The sequence below is a fragment of the Ochotona princeps genome, chromosome 15, assembly GCF_030435755.1.
Source record: "Ochotona princeps isolate mOchPri1 chromosome 15, mOchPri1.hap1, whole genome shotgun sequence".
Taxonomy (NCBI): Eukaryota; Metazoa; Chordata; class Mammalia; order Lagomorpha; family Ochotonidae; genus Ochotona; species Ochotona princeps.
In genome coordinates this window covers 14,756,752-14,777,494 of record NC_080846.1, presented here as the reverse complement: position 1 = coordinate 14,777,494, position 20,743 = coordinate 14,756,752, and the positions used below count along the sequence as shown (strand labels likewise).

Genomic DNA, 20,743 nt, shown 5'->3' with positions numbered 1-20,743 from the left:
TAAGCCTGTTCCAAGTCTTTGCAGGCATTTGGGGAGTGAACCAGCAATGGGATTTCTATATTCTCTCTCCTCCACTCTTGCTCTCACTCTCCCCTTTCTCTCTCTTTGCCCGTCAAATGCAATCTTTAAAAGACTGAACATAGTAATATTCCATGAACAGTTACTTAACTATTAAAAAGATTGAGGTAGGTCTGCATACATACTAACATGGAGGAATGTCTATGAGACGGTGCATGGAAAAGTTGGAGAGTACTGTAACTCAGTGTGATCTCACACATAAAAAACGGTAAGCTTCCTGTATTGACTAGGTACACTGGTTTCAACACAAGGATAGCTCTACCCCAATTCACATCTTAGACTAAGGATGAAATTGGGGAGAGGGTGAGATTGTTGGCTTATTACTTCTCCTCTTTGGTTGATGCAAAGAACTTTATTCCTTTCAGAAACGGAACAGAGAATTGACACTAGCCTATTCTATACTCATTCTCCTTGATCTCCTCAGAAATGAAATCCCAAAATTTAACTGAGTCCATTACCACCGGAAATTAAAGTCTAAAGTTCCAAATTTTTATAGTCAGACATGATCATGTGAACATATTCTAGGAACTTAAAAGGAGGCTCCTTTAAATAGAGAAATTCTTTCTTGCTGCTTGCAATGTGGATATAATGGATAGAGCAGCAGCAGCTATTTTAGCTGATGAGGTCAGTTGGAGGGTGACAGATTGCTCACAACATTGTGGAGCCAACAGAATTAAACTATTTGCTTTTGGACTTGTTGTATGTAAGGCATACTTCTAACTTAATTCACCTGTTATAATTTATTGTGTTTTTTTTGTTTTTCTGCAGATGGGGTCAGGCCTTGCTGCAGAGCTAAGGGGGCACCCCAGCTGGGTTGAGGTTCCCACTGGTGAGGACGAGAGTAGAATTGGGGGCAGCAGGTTTGGCTGGACATGGCTTCAGCCTGCACCAGTGCGAGTGTGCACTGGGACTGTGGAGCGGCAGATTGGGCTAGACTTCAGCCCCCATTGGTGCTTGTGAAAGCCAGGTTGGGTATAGCACAGGCTGGGCTAGGTCTTGACTTCTGCTGAACTATGTGAAAGCTGTGTCTGGGTGTGCACCAGGTAGCGCTGGGCTGTAACACTCAAAAACAAGAACCAGAATGGGTGTGGCCAGTTGAGCAAGGCCACCTTTTTCTCCAGGACAGGAGGTGGACAAAGTCAACCTGGGCCAACAATCCACTGGCATTGTGCGCAAGAACTGCCACTGCGAGGAGACTTGATGGAGGAGCTTGGGAAACTCCTTCACTGGGACGCAGTCCCTGCAGGTGAGTGCAAGAAGCAAGGCAAGGAGCAGCCCAGACAACACAAGGTTGCAGTACCCACTGGCATACATGTGGGTCAGGTCTAGGGGCAGACTAGTCTGGGCCAGCACATAACACCCACTGGCAGATCTAAGAACAAGGGTAGGGGGCAGGAAGAGCCAGGTCGGTCTGCAACACCAGCCAGTTCACATTAGGACCAGGACAGCGGTTAGACTGGACTGGGTTAGGCTGCAGCATCTACCAACAAGAGCTGGAACAGGGGGCAGATTAGACTAGGCCAAGTTGAGCAATAAGATTGCGGATGCTGAAGTGAGCTGGGTCATGCCAGCCTGGGCCCATTTGGGGCTGGGTCCATGAGTCCCAGGGAGGGGGTGTATGACAGGGATTGGGTAGCTTGGCTCAGGTCCTGGGGCCCACCTGCTTGGGGGAGCTGGGTTCCTGAGCCCTGGGTATGGGGAACCAGTGGGGTTTGGGTCGCCTGCTCTAGATCCTGGGGCCTGCCTTTTAGGTGGGTGTCAGGTTCATGTGCCTCAGGGGTAGGGTACCTGGTGGGGTTCAAGTCACCTGGCCCAGGTCTTGGGGCTTGCCGGCGAAGTGGGTGCAGGGTTTATGAGTCCCGGGGTAGGGAGATCCAGTGGGGCTTGGGTCGCCTGGCCCAGGTCCTGGGACTCGCCTACTAGGTGGATGTTGGGTTCTACCAGGTAGGTGTCAGGTTCGTGATCCCTAGGGGTTGGGGATCCAGCAATGCTTGGGACGCCTTGCCTGGGTCCTTTGACTCACCTGCAAGAACATGTCCTACTTAATGAAAAAGGTAGAGCAGTGGACACAGGCCCTGTTGTAAAAGGAGAATATGGCAGCTCATTTGGTGCTATAGCAGAAGAACAGAACTAACTGGACAACTACCCCAAACAAACATCGACAACAAAAAGGGCACAGTGAATGGAGCCAATGGACACTGGGAGGGTGACATCACACTCGGATCGCCGAAATCAGCAGCATTTCAGAACTATCCAAACCACTTGGACAGAACCCTGGGAATATGTACACATTGAGAGTCTGGGTTGAGATGAGGTGGCAGTTCCTCATCCCTGGGTCCTGGAATGTGTGGAAAGTCATGAGTGGTTTCCCCCTTTGTTTCTCCCCTTCCCCAGGAACAAGAAGAAATAGCAAATTTGGAAGCAATGAGTTCACCCAATTTTCCCTAAACCTCTTTCCTTCCCACCCTGATCAACCATGTAATCATTATAAAAAGTAAAATCAATAAATTTTTTAAAAATTGCTTGTTTTTATTACACTCAACTAAAATTTATCCTCAAATATAGAGAAAGAAAAAACTCTAATAAAGCACTTAATATAAGAGGAAGAAAAAATAATTCTATAAACAGATTCTCCTCCCCTAGAGTGTAAACAAGGAGTTTTCTAGAAGGATGTTTAAGATCTTAAATATGAGGGTCTTCAAAAAGTTTATGGAAGACATGTATCACAACAACAAGAACAAATCTGTGCATGGATTTCAAAACCCTTTTCAATTCCAGTTTCCCATGAACTTTCTGAAGTATTTTCATAGGAGCTGCATGTTCCTAAAAACAGTCCAAGAACTGGGAAAATGACACCTGTCTACTGAATACTCTAAGATGTCAAGAGGTATTGTATAATCACTTCTACTGCAGTTTGCCCAGACTTCAGCCCCTCCGATAATGTCTTGTCTTTTTGTATTTAAGTCTCTGACTACCAAAAAGTTCCCCAAAGAAAATAATGTACTCTCCCCGTGGGTTATCATTTTCTTGGCACGCCTTCACTCTGGTAAAGTGATCAGCACATTAAAACCCCAATGGAGACTCTGCAGAGGCCTGCGGTGGCAAGGCACCTCCATTGTGGCATGTGTGAAATCTGCTTTGCACTATAAACATTCCTCTGCAACCTGACACTGCCTCCATGTCCCTCTCCTGGGGGGTGTCCAGTGTGCTGAGGAGGCTGGGCGACCCACAGTTCCTTTTTAGGAACTTCGCAGAGAGAATCACAATGGGAGAAGGAGCAGGTGACTGAGAGGTCATCCTGGAAACCCCTCATCTTACACAAGAGGAAACTGAGGCTCTGGAAATCCTTGTGACTTTCTGGGAGTGACCCAGCTGCTCCCAGAGGGATGCAGACACACGGCCCGGGAGTCTAACTTCAGATTCTAGCTTTCTCTCCTTGATTTCGTTTATTAACCGGGGCGCTCTCAGAATGGGCTTAGGAACGCTGCTTTTCTTTCTTTCAAGCTGCTAGCTTTGTGTTGCAAAATATGCTGGAGTTTTTTGGTCGACAGGGATGCTAAGACTTCTAAGAGTGAAGGAATATTTCTAAAAAAGTCAACCCTGAGCTCCTGAGTGTATGTGGCCGGAAGCTTTCTTTATAGGAGATATTCATTCGCTCACTGTCCTGGCTGGCTTGCCTCGCCCTCACCCCACATAGCTAACGCATGATGCTATTGAGTTCTAAGTTGAGTTTCCATCCTTATATGAAAAGTTAGCTTGGCACAGAGCTTGGTAGAGCTAAGTCTGACCAGCTGCACGCTCAGCCACGAGGGAAATTAAAAACGAGACAGGATGGCTGGTTCAGTCCAAATCAATCAAAGTCCCTTGAAAATTATCTCAAAAGCACATGGCCATAAAGGTACGTGGGTAGTCATCTTTCCCTATGGGCTAATTTTAGTCCTGTTCCCTGGAGTGCCACGCATGGGCAAAGAAAGCCAAAAACCTTGTCTGGTTTGCTTGCTTGTTGATTTCTGTTCCTCCGACGGCTCCATAAAATTCAGGGGAGAACACGGTCAATCCTGATGCATTCTGCCAGTATCTCTAGTTAGACTTGCATGCCCTCTTTCCCTCCTGAGTCACAGCGATGGGTCTATTTCACTTTCTTTGGGAAACATATTTTTAAGTGTGCAATGCAGTGGTTTTTCATATATTTCTCATGTGGTATGTTCATGCCCAGTGCTTAATTTCAGAATATTTTTATTGTCACTACAAGAAATTCCGTACGTATTTATCCACTCCCATTCCCACCTCTCCTCAGTCCCTGGCAGCGAGTAATCTTTCTAACGCTGTGGGCTTGCCTGTCCGGGATATTTCACATCAATGGAATTGAAGGACATGTGCTTTTTGGTGTCCGGCTTCACTTCATGTGCTCAAGTTCCATCCATGTTGCCGCATGTCTCGTGACTTCATTTCTGATGTGCGCTGTCAATTTTCCAAAAGACTGTCCTTTTAAAAATGCAAATACTGCATATTCTTTAGCAGAAACTTTTGCTGTGCCTGGAAAAAAAAAAAAAAACCAAGATAGTCACTTTAGAAATTTGGCTTGACAAGTTACAATTGACATCCCAGGGGAAAAACAAACGTTTTCAAGTGTGATCATCAGAAACTAATGAAAACAAAAGCTCACAGTCACATACAAGTTATCATCTCAAAGCAGAAAAAATTTTCTCCCAATTTTAGCGAGAATTAAGCTATAAATTGCGTGGATGCATTTTGATTTTTTTTTTCACTTAGTTTAATTCTTGATTATCCACTTAAGTTTTCGTAGTCCTGAGGCGGCACACACGTTTGTCAGACGGCGAAAGATCAGCTAGAAGGAGCCCAAAGCTGCAGCTGAGTTTAGACACTAGAGGTGTTCATCAGCCACATGAGATGGACAGGTGATGCCTTCCAGGAGGCGGAGAGTGTAGTGCACACAGCAGATGCGAGAAAGGTCTCGGAGCCGTCAGTCCCAGCATCCTTGTGCCGAAGAGGGGCGGAGCCAACGAGACTGGTGTCCAGACGCAGTATAAAAGCCCTGCATTTCTCCCCAACGGCTTGTCACACTGACCCGCACATCTTTCGAGTGCTTGTGGGCTTACTGTCAGCTGGTACCAAAGGCGAGAAAACTCTTTGGAGAGCAACATCTTATTGTGGCCATGCCAGAACCCACTAAGCAAGAGGGTAAGCCTCATCCACAAATTATTTCTGTTTAAAATTTTTACTAATGCGTGTTTCTTTTGGTATTTGGTATTTCTTTTCAACCGATATCCAATGTCTTCTATAGATTAGAGATCCACTGTGATCTAAGGAAATGATCCTTTAAGAGAGACCAGAGGAAAAAATACAGCAAGAATATGATGACTTGGAAAATATACAATAGTTGGTTGATAGTATGAAATGATGATTTTCTTTTTCTTACAATTGCAAGAAATTCTTAAAGTATAACTTAAGGACATTATTTGCTCCTGTTGATCAGATTGCATTCTAAAGCATAGCTTCTTGAGCTTGAGCACAAATTTTTCACCATGTGTTTGCAATTTGCAGGTGATGGAGGCTTGAAATAATTTCTTAAACCATTGATAAATTTGGTCAGTACTTCATAGAAGAGCTTGTAACATTTCTTTTTGGATTTGTTGTACTTTTCCCCAATATTAGAATATTTTCTGTTTCCGTAAGTGCTTGGGGAGCTTTGCTGCTAAATTCTTGAGTGGAAATAAAACACTGAGTAGGATTCTGTTCCTTAGTGAATTTTATTGCAGATAGTTTCAGAATATGGTCCTTTTAATAGCAAATAAACTAGAAATATGAACATATTCCTCATGAGAATATTTTCCTCTAATAAGTTTTTTCTTTTCTGTGTAAAAAAGATACAATCAATAGCTAAAACTATTAATAGCATCAATAACTTTGAATTAATTATAAAAATAACAAAGAACTAGTAGTACCAGTACGTTGAAATTCATTTTTAACAGAAATATCTTTTAAAAATATTTCATTCATATCAGTCTTCACCAGAGCTTACTGACTTTTATTTTTGCTTCTATGAATAAAAGCGCGTGCGCGCGCACACACACACACACACACACACACACACACAGATTAACAGGGAGCATAAAAATAGTATTGAATTTTTTCATTTTTAAAAACATTTTTATCTGTTGTTTTGGGGAATCTTGAAAAAGATGCTCCATGTTGAGTTCAAGGTTGAAACACGAACTAAATGATCAAAAGCCTTTTAGATATATTTTTCTTTATGTAATTAAGTAGCCAGTGTTGACAGGCCACGGTGATCAGTTTACAGGTTGGCCTCTCTCCGTGGTGGAGGGCATTGATGGATGAAGTCTTCCACCCAAAATAACCACACCAAATGCATGCATTAATATGGGAACTTAATCCTGACGGTCAGGCACTGCTCCGTGTCCGACCGCTGCTAAGTGTCTTCTTGGTAATGCAAATGATTTACGTGTGTATGAAGTGTCCCTTTTATTTGATCTATCACTTAGTAAGCCTGCTCGTGGTTTACATCGATGAAGTGCATTCCACGTTTCCTTGCAATAGACAGAATATTGCTTGAATTATCCTGAACTTAGTGGATGAATGAACATTTGCAGTTTTAAAGCTCGATTAAAAATTGCACTAATGAGTAAGGCTACACCTATGAAGCTGGTTACATTATTCAGATTGCCAGATGTGTTTTACCTTTTCACAGTCTAATTCATTCCACTTTGAAAGTGGACAGAAGTTCAGAGCTGTAAAAAGAAAAAAAATATTTTTAACTTCATCCTTAACCCCCCCCCTCTCTCTATATATATATATATATAATATATATATATATATCTATTTTAAAAATAAATCAGCAGGGATACAAAAATCAGCACAATCTTCTCCTACTATACAGGGCTGTTCATACTCTGTGTGGGAGTCTCTCCCGCCCCCATCGAAGGCAGTAATTTTATACCCAGAGATTCTTGGTTAGTTTAAATTTGGCTGGTGGGAAGTGAGAGAAAAAAAAAAGAGTTTCTGATATATTTAAAATCCATTGAGGAAGTACAGAGATTTTCTTTGTTTCCTCAGCAGTAGAACTTATTGCTATAGGAACTGCATCTTGAAGGACTTTCCTTAATGAAATGGTTGCCTTTCAATACTGTGTCTATGAAAAGGGTAAGGATTATGACAGTTCATGAACTGCTGTGGTCCTGCCACCTCGAGCTGTGGTTTGATTTTCCCTGGGGCTGCTTTTCTTCTGTGTAAGCGCCCCTCTGAGAGCCAGCCCAAGCAAAGAACACACCACTTAGTCAATTCTTCGGAGTCATTTGAGATTATCTGTTGATACCCTCCCCAAAAGAGGGTTTCCCAAGTCCCCGTGGCTCTTCACTCTTTCCCAGTTGCCAGAGCCATGCCCAGGAGGTGACCACTTGTTGTGAATCTTGATAGGTTACATGGGCTGCTCAGGCCTTCCAAGGATCCAGCAGGTCCTGGCACATCTTCAACAGAGGTTGAGTTTTCAGCACCTGAAGGTGTAAAGAATGTCTCACACAGTTGCTTCCCAACCTGCAGTGGCCTAATTCTGGGAGTTTCATGTTAGGTCTTGAGAGAGTTGGTCCTTCTAAGGGGGAACAGGAAGGACAGGTGTAACTTCAAGGAGGAAATCCAAAGAAGTGATCAGTCAACAGTCCTTATTTAGGGCCTTTAAACCATCCTGGGTGGCTCAATGAGACCTTTTAAATATTCTTCCCCACTAGGGAATAACCTGCTTCCATTGGCCTGCTCTCCATTCCCATCAGCTCTGGATGCATTCTTTGCAGAACTACATTATTTATGTTGTTAAATACCATATAGAAGGTCTGTCTTAATGCTTTGAAATAGGGTAGAAACTGAGGGCTAGTCAGCTGCTACAAGAGTGAAATAGAATGCAGAAGGAAGCCCCAGGTTTGGAGGGATGTTATAGAATGCCTTATTCACATACTCCTGTATGTCTCAACTCTGAATTGAGTGGTCACTGTGTTAGTTCCTGGGATTTCCGAGACATGAGCAACAGGACTTCTGAGCATATCCATTGCTCCTGGTTCCTGTGGGCCACCTTGCCCTGGGATTTTCTCTTTTTCAGTGGGGATAAAAAAAGAGAGACTTCATAGACAGAAAATTAGAAAATTGCAACAGTGTTTCCTTTATGGAAGACTGTGTTAGTTGGTACAAGTAGCTCTTAAAACCACAAAATGATTACATCAGAAATTTATCTTGGCAATATGTGAGGACTAAAGCCAGAAAACCTCAGCTCTTACTCAACATCCTGAGACAATGAACCATCAGATTCTATAGAATATAGAACAATCCCTTCTTTTTTTTTTAATTTATTTTATTAATTACATTGCATTATGTGACACAGTTTTATAGGTACTGGGATTCCCCCCACCCCTCCCCAAACCCTCCCCCCGTGGTGGATTCCTCCACCTTGTTGCATTACCACAGTTCAAGCAGAACAACCCCTTCTAAAACATCAAGTTAAGGTCTTATGGGGAGTGCTATTTTGGCTGATAAAGTAGCAAGTTTTATCATATCTCATCCAACCTAACTCGCTGGGAAAAGGCAAAGATTCCTCCTTGGTGCTCAACTTTCCAGAACCCCTGGGAAAGGCACTGTAGTTTTCTCATCTTCCATGCAAGCTGCTTCTTTGAAAATGCAAACATTGAGCAAACCAGATATTGACTAGTGATTAGAATTTTCAGGGGCCGTTCTGATAACCGGCAATCAACCACCATGGCCTTGTTGCCACAGGTCCTCCTCCCGTGTCAGCAGATGGTCTCTGACTTGGTCATTGTCAATAGGAACAGTTGGAAGCTACTTTTTCTTTTTCCAGACCACCGGGGTTTTCTCTAGGTCTGTCTTCTTCAACCTTCTAGAGGCTTCTGCACACTACGAAGTTCTGTAGTGCCTGAATGCAGAGCAGCGGCCATCACCTCTGCCCTTCTTCCAAGCATCGCTCAGGGCTTAGTCATCATCACAAAAGGAGCCTCCATGATGGGAAGCCTCCCTCTCATGTTTACTTTTTGACCTTCAGTATCCACCTGCATGAGACTGGATTTCAAATACCAAAATAAATTCGTCTTTGGAGAGTCACCTTTTCCATAAACCATTGCCTCTATTCCAAATGGTAGAGAAGAAAATTGTGAGTGGGCAGCGAGAAAAAAGGACAGGAAAGGTGAGGAGGAGGCCTTTCTCTAAGAGTTTTTCTCTGGTCTGGATGAAAAAAAAAGACATTGTATGAAGGAACGCTAACGTCTTTTTTGCAACCCCCTGATGCCGTCCCACCACACTGGACATGCGTAGTGCGGATCTGAGTGATCCCTTATCAGAAGAGTACTCTGGGGGCAAATGTATGCTTGAGGAGCTTAATACTTGGCAGAATCATTCTTTTTTTCGGTAGCCTGCTTTTATGATTGCTCGTCCTGCACCTGTTAGGAAGATAAATAAAGGCCTAGCCAATTCTTTCCTCTCAAGCGTCCTAAATATATCGCTTTAAAAAAACTTTGGAAAAACAAATTGTATTCTTGCTTCTCATCCAGTAAGTCTGCAGAGGTTCCAGGCTTTTCACATAGCAGTGAGGTCAGGGTAAGGGAGTCTGTGATATGATCAAAGGTAGTGCTAAGGCTCATGGGCTTCTCTGAGGCTCCCAAGAGAAAGGAGAGAAAAAAATTAAAGTGTTTGCAAACTTTTATTCTCTCAGTGGCTCATTTTATTTCATTTTATTTTGGCTATGAGACATAGATTTGAAATATTTTTACTTTGTGTTCTATATGAATACACAGTTCACACAATTTTCTAATTTTGCAGTAAGTTCTAAATATTCCTGAATTTAACATTCACATTTGTATATTCTGCCTGGACTGAAGTCACTTAAAAATACATGCTTGAGCACAAAAGTAAATACGTAAGTGTCTCTTTAAAAGCTTGAAGAAGGTTTTAGAATACTTCCATAAATGTACACACTCCCTTTTTAAATGTTAGAGACCTGTAGGAGGAAGCTTCTTTGAAAGCATCACTATTGGTGGTGTGCTTGGGAAGGCATTTTCATCGTTTTTGCTTATCAGTTTTTACTGTAGAATCTGTTTTTAGGCTTTCTATAGACACACAGAGAATAATAAGAATTGTTGTTATTGATTACTGCTTTTTAATCTGCACTGCTCCTAATTCTTAAGAGACTTAAAATACTCCTGGCAGCCAATGACTTCGGTGGTAATTTTAGATTTTGTCTCTAGACACACTTGAGTGTGCTCAATAGTAAAGGGCAGGACTAAAGTTCTAGCAACCAAAAATAAGTAGAAAAATTCAAACTGTATGTGTGTGCCTGAGAGGACATGGCTGCAACTTTTTCCTTTGTCTTCCATGTCAGTTCTGTATGGGAAAGCCTCTTTTCTGGAAACCTTGGTTGGATCAGATTAATGCTCCCTGGGAAACTCACTAAGTATGCCAAAAGGTAGTTACAAAATCATAGTATTCTGTGATAGGCTGGTTACTCAAGAGCAGATTTCTAAGATTTGAGAGTGCAATGTGAAGAGATGAGCTGTGAAAAAGAATGATGACTAGCACTGAACTTCCGGCTGGGTGAAACACATTTTACAGGTGGGGAGAACGGGCTCTCAGCCCTACAGAGACAGACCCCGAAATCCAAATGAAGACATTGTCTTGTCGCCCTCAAGTCTGCTCTGACATGATTGGCTTGGTTTCCATGGACAGGGCGCTTTGTGGCCACACTCAGGAATCACCGGCCAGATTTCAGGATGTTCCCAACAACAGGCTTTTACATGTATTTCCAGGGTCAAGTTCTAGATCTCTTAGGCAGGGAGAGTGAATTGATTGATTTGGCAGAGGGAAAGACCAGGCACTTTAGGGCACGGGTTTATCTTTCTCTCTGAGTTCATAAAAAGCTAACATAATCTGACTTTTATTATGCCTTTCAAGTCTAAATCCACTTTGATAAGACTTTTGGCCTGTTGCACTCCCTTCGGAAGCCTTTTATAGGCCAACCCGGCAAATGGCTGCAGGATCTAGAAGTATGTTTGGTAATCTCAGGTATTAGAGCTTATACTTCTGTTTTTTGTGCTTATATGGACTATGTCTTTTTCTTCTCTGAAATTATCCAAAACACTCCCTAACTAATGTCAAGTTTATTTTTAAGTTCCTCAAACAATCTCTGCTATTTTCAGGAATTTTGCTGTCTCTAAAATTTCATACGTCTTGGCACAGAATGCTCTACTCACAGCTAAAAGTTTACAAATTTGTATATTCTACATTTTAATTTCTCATGTTTACAGGTAAAGATCTTCAGGATTTTGCTGTGTTTATAGGGTTTGTTTTGCTTTCTTTCTTTTTTTTTTTTTTTGCATATTAGGCCATGGTCATTATTAAACAGATTTTCATAAACAAAAGACTATATAGTATTCATTGAACACTCTATATAGCTCAAATTCCAGTACTAGATACTGAGTTACTTACCTTTGGCATGTCTCAGTTTCCTCACCTGTTAAATGTGAGGTACCTAACTCATGGGTCTTCATAAGAATTAACGGGGAAAAAAAAAAAAGTCAGACAAAACACTCAGAACAGGACTTAACACCAGCAAGACCACAAGCATGTCCCCTCTAAACTCAGAGAAATCTTGCCTGGCGTGGAGTGTTGAATGCTTTACATTTAATATCACCTTTGAGTGCCTTTCTGTCAATCTAAGATACACCACTGCACCTGCCCTCGTTGTGTTTTTGTTCACAATACATTTCCCCATTACCATCATTACCATTGTCATCATTACGTGTATTTTCTTCTTACATTTGTAGTAAAGCATCTTTCACTCATGGAAGCTTAAATCAGAAAAAAACAAAAACAAACCCAACTACAGTCCAGGGCTTCCGCCATGTAGTTCTGGATGTATCAGAGCCAGCAGCGGGTCTTCAGTGGTCACACACAGCATGACAAACGGTTGCTTCTTCACTGTCCACTGTGGCCTGGAGTGATGAAAGAGTCACCTTGCACAGTTGAGCGTGTAACTGTATCTGTCACCAGGGTTATAAGGCTTAGGTTTGTGGGACATTAAGACGTCTGCCCCTCCTGCTTTTGCCACTGAAATCTTCCTTGGCCTGATTGTTTGTTTATTTGTTTCTGAGACAATCACATGTAGGACGCTCCACAACCACGAATGGATGTGGTGGGTGATGGCTTGAGTGCCACTGTGTTTGCTGCCGTGGAACTTTATGGCCCCACTGGCAACAGTCCTTCCTCCGTTTTTAAAAGGTCACTCTGTCGGTGTGAGACGCCCAGCAAGGCCTGGGTTCAAGGCCTTTGAACGCCTTATCCTACCAGCACGTATGTAAGAGATGCAGGCTCCGGAGAAAGGCACCAGGAGGAATGAACGGGGAAATGGTTAAAAATCCAAAGGCCTTCTGCAATCATTTCGTTTGCTAAAATCTTCAACTTGTTCAGTTTGAGTAAAACATTCCCTTCATCCCATCTGTACCACACCAAACCACATCTGAGTCTTGTTGAGAGAGAAGTGGGCCAATCCTAGGAAATGAGCATGTTTTCATCTGGCCTCATGTTAACACTGACAAGCTACTTGTTGCTATGTAATAATAACCATATATTAATCCTCTTCCTGTGTAGAACGACAGCTTGTTCAAACACACATAATTAGAAGGAAAAAAAAGAAGAAAAGAAAAAACAAGCTGAGAAGGAGAGAAAACATTAAAGCCCTGTGAATTTAGGGAAATTCCATCAAGCTGAACAATGAGTCACCAAAAATTTGCATAATCAGCGCACAATTAGACGGCATCTTCAAGGGTGCTACCAAAGAATCGGTGGAAAAATGAAATCTAAAAAGAGGTTGATTTTGGTGTATCAGGGTTTGATATACATGCACAGAAGAGGGCCTTCAAAAGTTCTTAGAAAAGGCTTGTCATGAGAAAATCATGTTTGATTTAAAAAAAATTTTTTTTTTTTTGCTTTAACATAAACTTCTCTTTTCATTCCATTTTCCCACAAACTTCCACAAAGATCCTCCTCACCAGAATGTTAGAGACTAGTCTAGTCTTTGGCAGCTTTTGGTCACAGTGAATCAGTATGGATTACGTCAATTGAATAATTCTGAATCATTGGATTCTCTGCATAGCTGAGACCTGTTGTTGTTTTTCTTGAACCTCGGAGCTTTATTTCAACCAATTTGGACAGAAACATTCCTAAAATGTAGCATATCCCTCATTGCTTTTAGTAAGAAAGTGCAGTGGTTACCATTTAACTTTGTCTCTAATTATAGGGACTGATTACTGTGCATTGCCCTGAGAACCCAAATGCTGTGCTTTTGTGGCAAATGGTCGCTTGTTAGATTCCTCATGTGAATTTCCGTCTGATTTCTCATGGCTCTCAGTTTCACCGCTTGCCTTGTTGAAAGTTTGCTGTCTTCCTTTGTGGATCTTGCTGTCAGGAGTTGAAGCTGAACCTTTTACTGTCCCTAATCAGCTGGGCGGAGCTTAGGGCCACCTTGTTGTTGAGCTAGGAGCTTAAACACAGCATCTAAGAAGTCATTCACTTTCTGGACCATGCAAATGAATGTTGGCACTGAAGCTTAAACATCTCTTAAATGCTAACCCTTCAGGTCTGCTTCCCTTTAGTTCTAGGACCTGGGTTTACCAAAGACCAGGGGCAGTTATCTCACAATTGAAGGACAGGGACCATTAATGCACGAAGAATCAGGAGTTTGAGAGAAAACCAATTTGCCATGAAAGGGCCCTTTTAATTTGTTTAGTAGCTCTTACCTAGGTAAGTCAGATTGTGTGATTATTGAACTCCAAACAGAGGAAGCAGTCTTAAACTGTATTGCCTTTTTGTGCTTGTTGTTGTGCACAAATGAAAATAAGTTATTGGCCTAAAAATCAGTTTATGTTTTTTTATTTGATTCATTTATTAATCAAGGCTACAGATTTTTTTCAACTGTGATTTACTCCATGAACTTTTAAAAAAGGATTTATTTTTTTAATTGGAAAGTCAGATTTTTAGAGAGGAGGAAAGACAAAAAGATCTTCCATCCTCTGGTTCACTCCCCAAGCGGCAGCAACGGCCACAGCTGAGCCGATCCAAAGCCAGGAGCCAGAAGCTCTTCTGGGTCTCCCACGTGGGTGCAGGGTCCCAAGGTTTTGGGCCATCCTCCAGTGCTTTCCCAGGCCTCAAGCAGGGAGCTGGAAGGGAAGTGGAGCAGCCGAGACACGAACCAGGGCCCATGTGGAATCCCGGAGCATGCAAAGCGAGGACTTGAGGCACTAGGCTACCGCGCAGGGCCCTATGAACGTTTTTTTTGTTGTTGTTGTTTTGTTTTGTTTTTGTTTTTTAACAAGAGGCACAGACAATGCCCCAAATCTTATTCTAATGAAGCTTTTCAATGAATTCCAAATGAATAGTTCCCAATTTTTTTTTTAATCTCAGACCCATTTGCACTTTTAGTAATTGTTGAAGAATTTAAGGAACAATTGTCTTAGAGGATAAATAATACATACAGTAATAGTAACATGTACATAATATTGTATTATCAACATAAACTATATGTAATTCAATACTTACTGTAGTGGGAATTAAAATTGATAAATCTTTAAAACTACGATGTTTAAAACACAAGAATATATGGAAGTAGCAAAATGACATTGCTGGTTAATTCTCTACCTGCTGTGCCGGCATCCCGTTTGGGCATTGGTTCTTGTCCTGGCTCCTCCACTTTTGATTCAACTCCTTGCTAATGGCCTAGGAAAGTATGGGAGAATGACTCAACGCCTTGACTCTGTATTCACCAGGGAAACCTAGAAGTTTCTGGCTCCCAGTTTTGGACCAGGCTAGCTCTGGCCATTGCTTCCCTTGGGAGAGTGAATCAGCACATAGAAGATTTCATTATCTCTCCCCCTCTCTCTTTAACTTTGGCTTTCAAGTAAAATAAGTAAATCTTAAAAAAAAAAAATACATGCGCACACATTCCATGAGCTCTCAGAACACTGGTGTCATTGCATAATAAGTATTCCCTAGAAATCATTTGATGTATGTGTGTGAGAAAATGTGAACAGAAAGGCAAAGAATGTTTTTGACATCATTATGAAAACAAGTTGGTTTTGTCGACTCTCTAAAAAATCTTGAGGGATTGTGGCCATTCCAGACCACACTTTGACAATTGCTATTGAAAATCAATGCTGAACTGCCTCCAAAAAAAATTCTGTAATTCTTTCAAATCCTAAAATATAAAATATCCAGAGGAGAGGGAGATGGAATAAGCATACGATTATGAACAAATTAAATACTGCTTTAGATCCAAAATCTGTGTCTTTGATCTGTAAGCAATACGGTTAAGAAAAAATACACTGTCCACAGTATTTGCAAATTCTTCGATGACATTTATACAATCAGAGTTTCTCCAAGCAGTCCCGGTGGCAGCAGTAGCTCCCACTAAGGCAGTTTGCACAGGGCTGTTGTTGGGCGAGGAGCTGCAGGCAGGGGCACGTGCTGAGGACCAAGCCCCTGCAGCCCAGGGGAGACACGGCTGCGTGCCTCACACGCTTCATCCAGACAGGAAGATGCTCCGCTGTATCACCACGCCATGACAGCTCAGGAGAAGCCAGGTTGCACCTTCCTCATCATGATGTTCACAACACAGAAGGCATTTATGTACTTCTGTCTCAAACTTAGGATTTATTTCACGAATAAGAAATAATGAGTGGGCCTAACATCACTTTCTGCTCCACCTCAGAAGAGCGAGAAGGAGAGTTTCGGAATTGTTTTCATGTACTCCAAAAGGGACACAAAGAAAGCTGCAAAACCCCTAGAATCTTAACACTCGAGACCGACAGCTGTGGTTAGATGTTCATTTTCTTCTTTCTATGTCTTTCTCATATATTGATGTGATAGACTTATGCTCTCTAAAAGCTGAGTGAAGTCACACATAGGGCTGATAAGTTGTGTTTAGGTGGGTCAAGTAGATGTTAGTTGAGACAGCGAGCCCACGGGAAGAAGACAGCCGGCTGCTTACGTCATCTTTATGGCTCTCCACTAAACACAGGCAGGTTCATCTCGCAAGACTTCAGATTATTTCCCCCCTCAAGTCACTGATCATGCACCCCGGATCCCTGAAAATAAAAATGGCCTCCATTGGTGAGAGCCAAACCTTTTATGGAGCTACTGGGTTCCTGGCCCAAATGCCACATATGGGATTGTCTCTCTCTGGGCTGCCACCAGTGCCCGTCAATTACAAGGCGCTGGCACAGGCAGTGCAGGCATGCCGCTGGCGGCATACCTGTGCTTTTTACAGTAGGTGATCATAGGAAAAAGCCACCAGAAATAGATCAGGCCCTTTGAGAGCGTTTCAGGAGAGCAGAAGTCAAGACCGTCTATAGCTGTGATAAACGATCAAAGAGCAGCCGCCCTTGCCTGTGGAAGAAGTGGCTGGCTCAAGTCACCGCTTCAAATCCAGTTCATTTTCAAGTTGTCCATTAAACTATTTCCTTCGAATTTTTTTTTGAAGGCGCATACTGTTTTTCTTCCTTTCACTCAAACAAGTTTCCGCACAGCAATTTATCTGCCCAATCCTTCAGTATGTTTTCTGACAGAGGGAGTAGGTGGAATTGTCAGCGAGCACAGAAAGCAAACTGCCAGAAAGTTCCATAGAATTTGCCCTGCAGTTCTTGAATAAGAAGAACTACAGCAGGACCTCGTTTCGACCGTCCTCCTTGCTGGTTAAAGACTTTGAAAGCTTGTCAGAGGAAGGAGCCTCCTGTTTACTGCAGCATAGCTAACCTAGCTGGCAAGAGCTGGCATGGTTGATTGAGGGTGATTTTCTAAGAAATTGGTGAAACAGTTTCCTTGAGTCATGCTGCTTCACAGCTTTTCCAGGCCAGATTTTAAAAGGCAGCGGGGAGGTAAGAGGGGGGATTCCTTACAAACGCCAGGGGTGCGTTATTCCCAAGAGCCACTACTCCAGTCCCAACTGCTCTCCTGCTCTTGTTAAGAAATGGAAGATATGTGTTGACAGTAAGGAGAAATCTAAATGATAGGGCTTGGGCGAATGCCTCAGAGCTCTCAGCCAGCGGGAGGCAGACCAATGCAAGACATAGCGTTCCCTCTGGGTAACACAGACGAAGAAAGCTGCCCACTGAGTGCCAGCGGATGGTTCTTGATTTCTTGGCAGGAAGGGGAAGGGGCTTTTGTGATGGCAGGAGCCATCTGCCAGTCTACTTTATTTATAGAGCACCTGCTGCGTCGAATTTGAAAAGGAGGAGGAGAAAGGCCTTGTCCTCAGGATGCTTGTGGTGAAAGAAAGAAGTCCCCAGCTACTGTATGCCCTCCAACACACGCGCAATGTCACTTGAAATGGGAGTGGAACCCGCAAGAACCTGCGAACCCTCAAGGGCTGAGGCTGCTACTCAGGGTGTGGTGCCTGGACCAGCATCATCAGCACCACTTGGGAGCCTGATAGCAAAGTGGGCTTTTGAAGGCTGTGGCTAGAGCACCTGCAGCTCAGCGGGGGTCCCTAAGCTCACTGTGCATTTTACAGTTTTGGGGAGGGCTCTAGAGGGTCCTTGGGAGTCTTGACTGATGGCAGGCAACAAAATGACTTGCGAGTGCATTGAGACCAATGGCCAGCTGATTTATGCGTGAGTTTCTTAAAGTCACGGTTACACTGTATCTCAGCCATTTTTAGAAGCTCCTAGCCCTGGTGAAATCTCCAGTGGGAGCTCAATGGATTCCGGCTGATGAGTTCTCCTAGCCATAACCCTTGTTCAGTGGAATACTGTGAAAATGACTCTCAATGGAAAGCCATGATCTAGGCATGCATCTATGTAAGAATATGCTGGTGAGTTTTTGAGCAGTGGGCAAATCTGGGCACAGCAGAATCTGTGGGTGACAAAGGTATGAATCAGAGCAAGAGAGCATTGTGACCAGTTCCTTCAAGGTAAAAGGGGATCCCCTGGGGGTCCAGAGGTCTGTGCCAGTTCATGTTCTGTCTACATCATGTGCTGCTTTACCTTCCCCACTCCTGCTTCCCCAGTTGGGACCCTTTGCTTCAAATGCCACAAAACTGACAGAGTTCACTTCCTCTTATCCTTCCTGTCCCACTACAATGGACTAAGTGATCCATTCATTTACATCATGCAAAACACAATGCATAGAAATTTTCATTGAAACCAACGGTTGCCACCATTTTGCAGCAGAGGTGGAAAGGCTAACCTCCTTCGTCCAGTTCCCAGGTGCTTCCCCAAGTCCCCACCCCGATTCTAAACAGGTTCTAACAGAGTGCATCCCACGGGCCTAGAAAGAAGACAAAACCTTACCCGTGGCAGGTTCTGCTGTGATTTCCATTTCAGACTTAAGGAAATGGAGGCACATGGCCGTCTCCTACATAGGGGGTGTAGAGTTATGAGAGAACAGGACAGAGCAACTCAGTGGGGGGAAAATGCAGAAATAGCTCAGAGAAGCCCTGCCTGTCAGAGTGCACAGTTAGGAAGGAAGGTCCTGGTCTGTGTTACAAACCTCGACTTGGAGTCAGGCCAACTTGGGACAGGATTTGGATGCACCCTTTGTGAACCGTGAAACCCCACAGGACCTCAGTTCCCAACTGCAAAATGGTCACAATTGTAACACTGATTTCACAGAATTGTAAGAATTAAACACACAAGTAACAGGGAGTCTTCAACAAGTTCATGGAAAATTGCTGTGGAAAAACTATGTATGGGTTTCAAATTATGTTAGCACTTGAATAGAACTGCATTTCAGTGCGTTGTTTTTTTTCCTTCAAGATTTTTTCCCCGAGGCAGAGAGAGCATACTCACCTCTCATTTTCTGGCTAAGGATGGAGGTGGGGAAGAAAGAATCAAGGGGGGCAGGAATGTAGTCCAGGAATCCAGGAACATGGCGGAAGGACCCAACCACCGGAGCCATCTCTTCTGACCCCTCCAGTGTCTGCGTTAGCAGGAAGATGGAGTCAGGAGCTGGAGCTGGGATTCAAATGCGGACACTTGAATGTGGGACACAGGTGTCCTAACTGGCATGTTCCTTGGTAGGCCAAACAACTGTCCCTCCGTGAAGGTTCCCTTGTACTAGTCCTGCTCCGGGGATGCTAATAGGTGATTATTATTTATGCATTTGCTCTTTCACTAGCTGTAAAATACTGCAAGTTCTATGTCTTTTTTTAAACAAAAAGTTCTAGTTTCAATTCTGCTTATTAATAGTGGATATATATATATATATGTATATATATATATACACACATTTTTCTTATTTCCACTTCCTACAACCATCCTACAAATGTTCAAGCATTGCTATCCTGTCCTGTTTCTGTAGTTCAAACTATCTGATACATCAGCTGGAAATGACCAATGTTTCGTGTATTTGATGGGAGGTAAAAATAATAACTTTCTTGTCCTTCATTTGATGCGATCTCTAGCCTGTTAGACACCATAGGGCCCATGGACATGTCAAAAAGGAAAATTCATAGTCAGGGCACATTTGTGGTTTCAGTTCTCAGGATGCTGTTCTTTTATCAATTTGACTAAAATTCACCCTTTGACTTACTTGGATCGGCTGCCTGTACAAAATGGGCCTTGGTTGCATTGACAAGAGAGAGCATGGGCGATTTGATAGCTCCTACTCAATTACTCTAGCACCCTTTTCAGCTCTTTTAAAATGAATTTAGTACACATTTAATATGTTTGCAACAATGAAGTGAGAAGTCAGGAGACACAAAAAGAATGAATTATCCCCATCTTTCTTCAGTTGGGGAGGAAAAGAAAAAATATATACATATATATAAGATGTGCATATTATATGTATGTGAGTATGTGTGTGTATACATATGTATAGTATCAGTACAAATATATACTAACACTACTGAGGAAGAATGAACTTGGTGAACAAAGAATGTGTTAGGATATGGTCCAGAATGCCAGGGGAGTGAGGAAGGGGAACAGAATGGAAACATGGGAATCTCTGATGCAAATGTTGAGGAGACAAAAATTGCCCAAGTCTACTGGTGGTCATGACACTGTTAATGACAAGAGCGCTCTTTCTGCCAGAACCTTCCTGTGCGCTTGACTTAGCATCAGCACCTTAAGAGGCTGCCTATCTTATTTTTCCTATTTCACACGTGAAGCAGTTGAGCCTGACAGAGAGTAAGGGCTTGCCCAAGATCTCCCAAGTAATAATCTGTAGAGACGGGATGCAGCTCTAGGTCTGTCTGACTCGATCACAACAAAAGCAGGGTTTTTTGAGGAGAATTCAGCTCTTGTTGACAGAAGAACAGTGACAGGGTGAAGCGAGAACAGGAGTCTGGAATACAGAGTCCCCAGGGCATGATGTGAGGCTGTGCCCATGACAACGGCTTTGCATCCTAACCTGGGGAAGAGTGGACTCATCCCACTAGAGGACGGAGACCCTCTGGGGAATAAGAAGAGGAAACACCACTGTAGAGCAGAGAACTTTCGCAACAGTGGGAAAAGAAGACGGTAGGGCAGAGAGAAGCTGGTCTGTGGAGCGAGCCAGGAAGATGTCCTGAGGCACTGGGCGGCAGGGACCCCGTCCAAAAGATAGTATGTCAAAGAAACTGGCTACATGCTCTTGGTATTTTGATATC

At 43.0% G+C, this 20,743-nt stretch overlaps 1 protein-coding gene across 1 annotated transcript in view; it reads left to right on the top strand.

The window, feature by feature from the left end:
• MYBPC1 (myosin binding protein C1) overlaps positions 1-20,743 on the top strand; it is a 90,002-nt gene that overhangs the window by 7,969 nt on the left and 61,290 nt on the right. Inside the window, exon 2 of the mRNA XM_058673759.1 lies at positions 20,681-20,699. Within this exon, the coding sequence (XP_058529742.1) occupies positions 20,681-20,699 (19 nt within the window). The remainder of the gene's footprint in view (positions 1-20,680; positions 20,700-20,743) is intronic.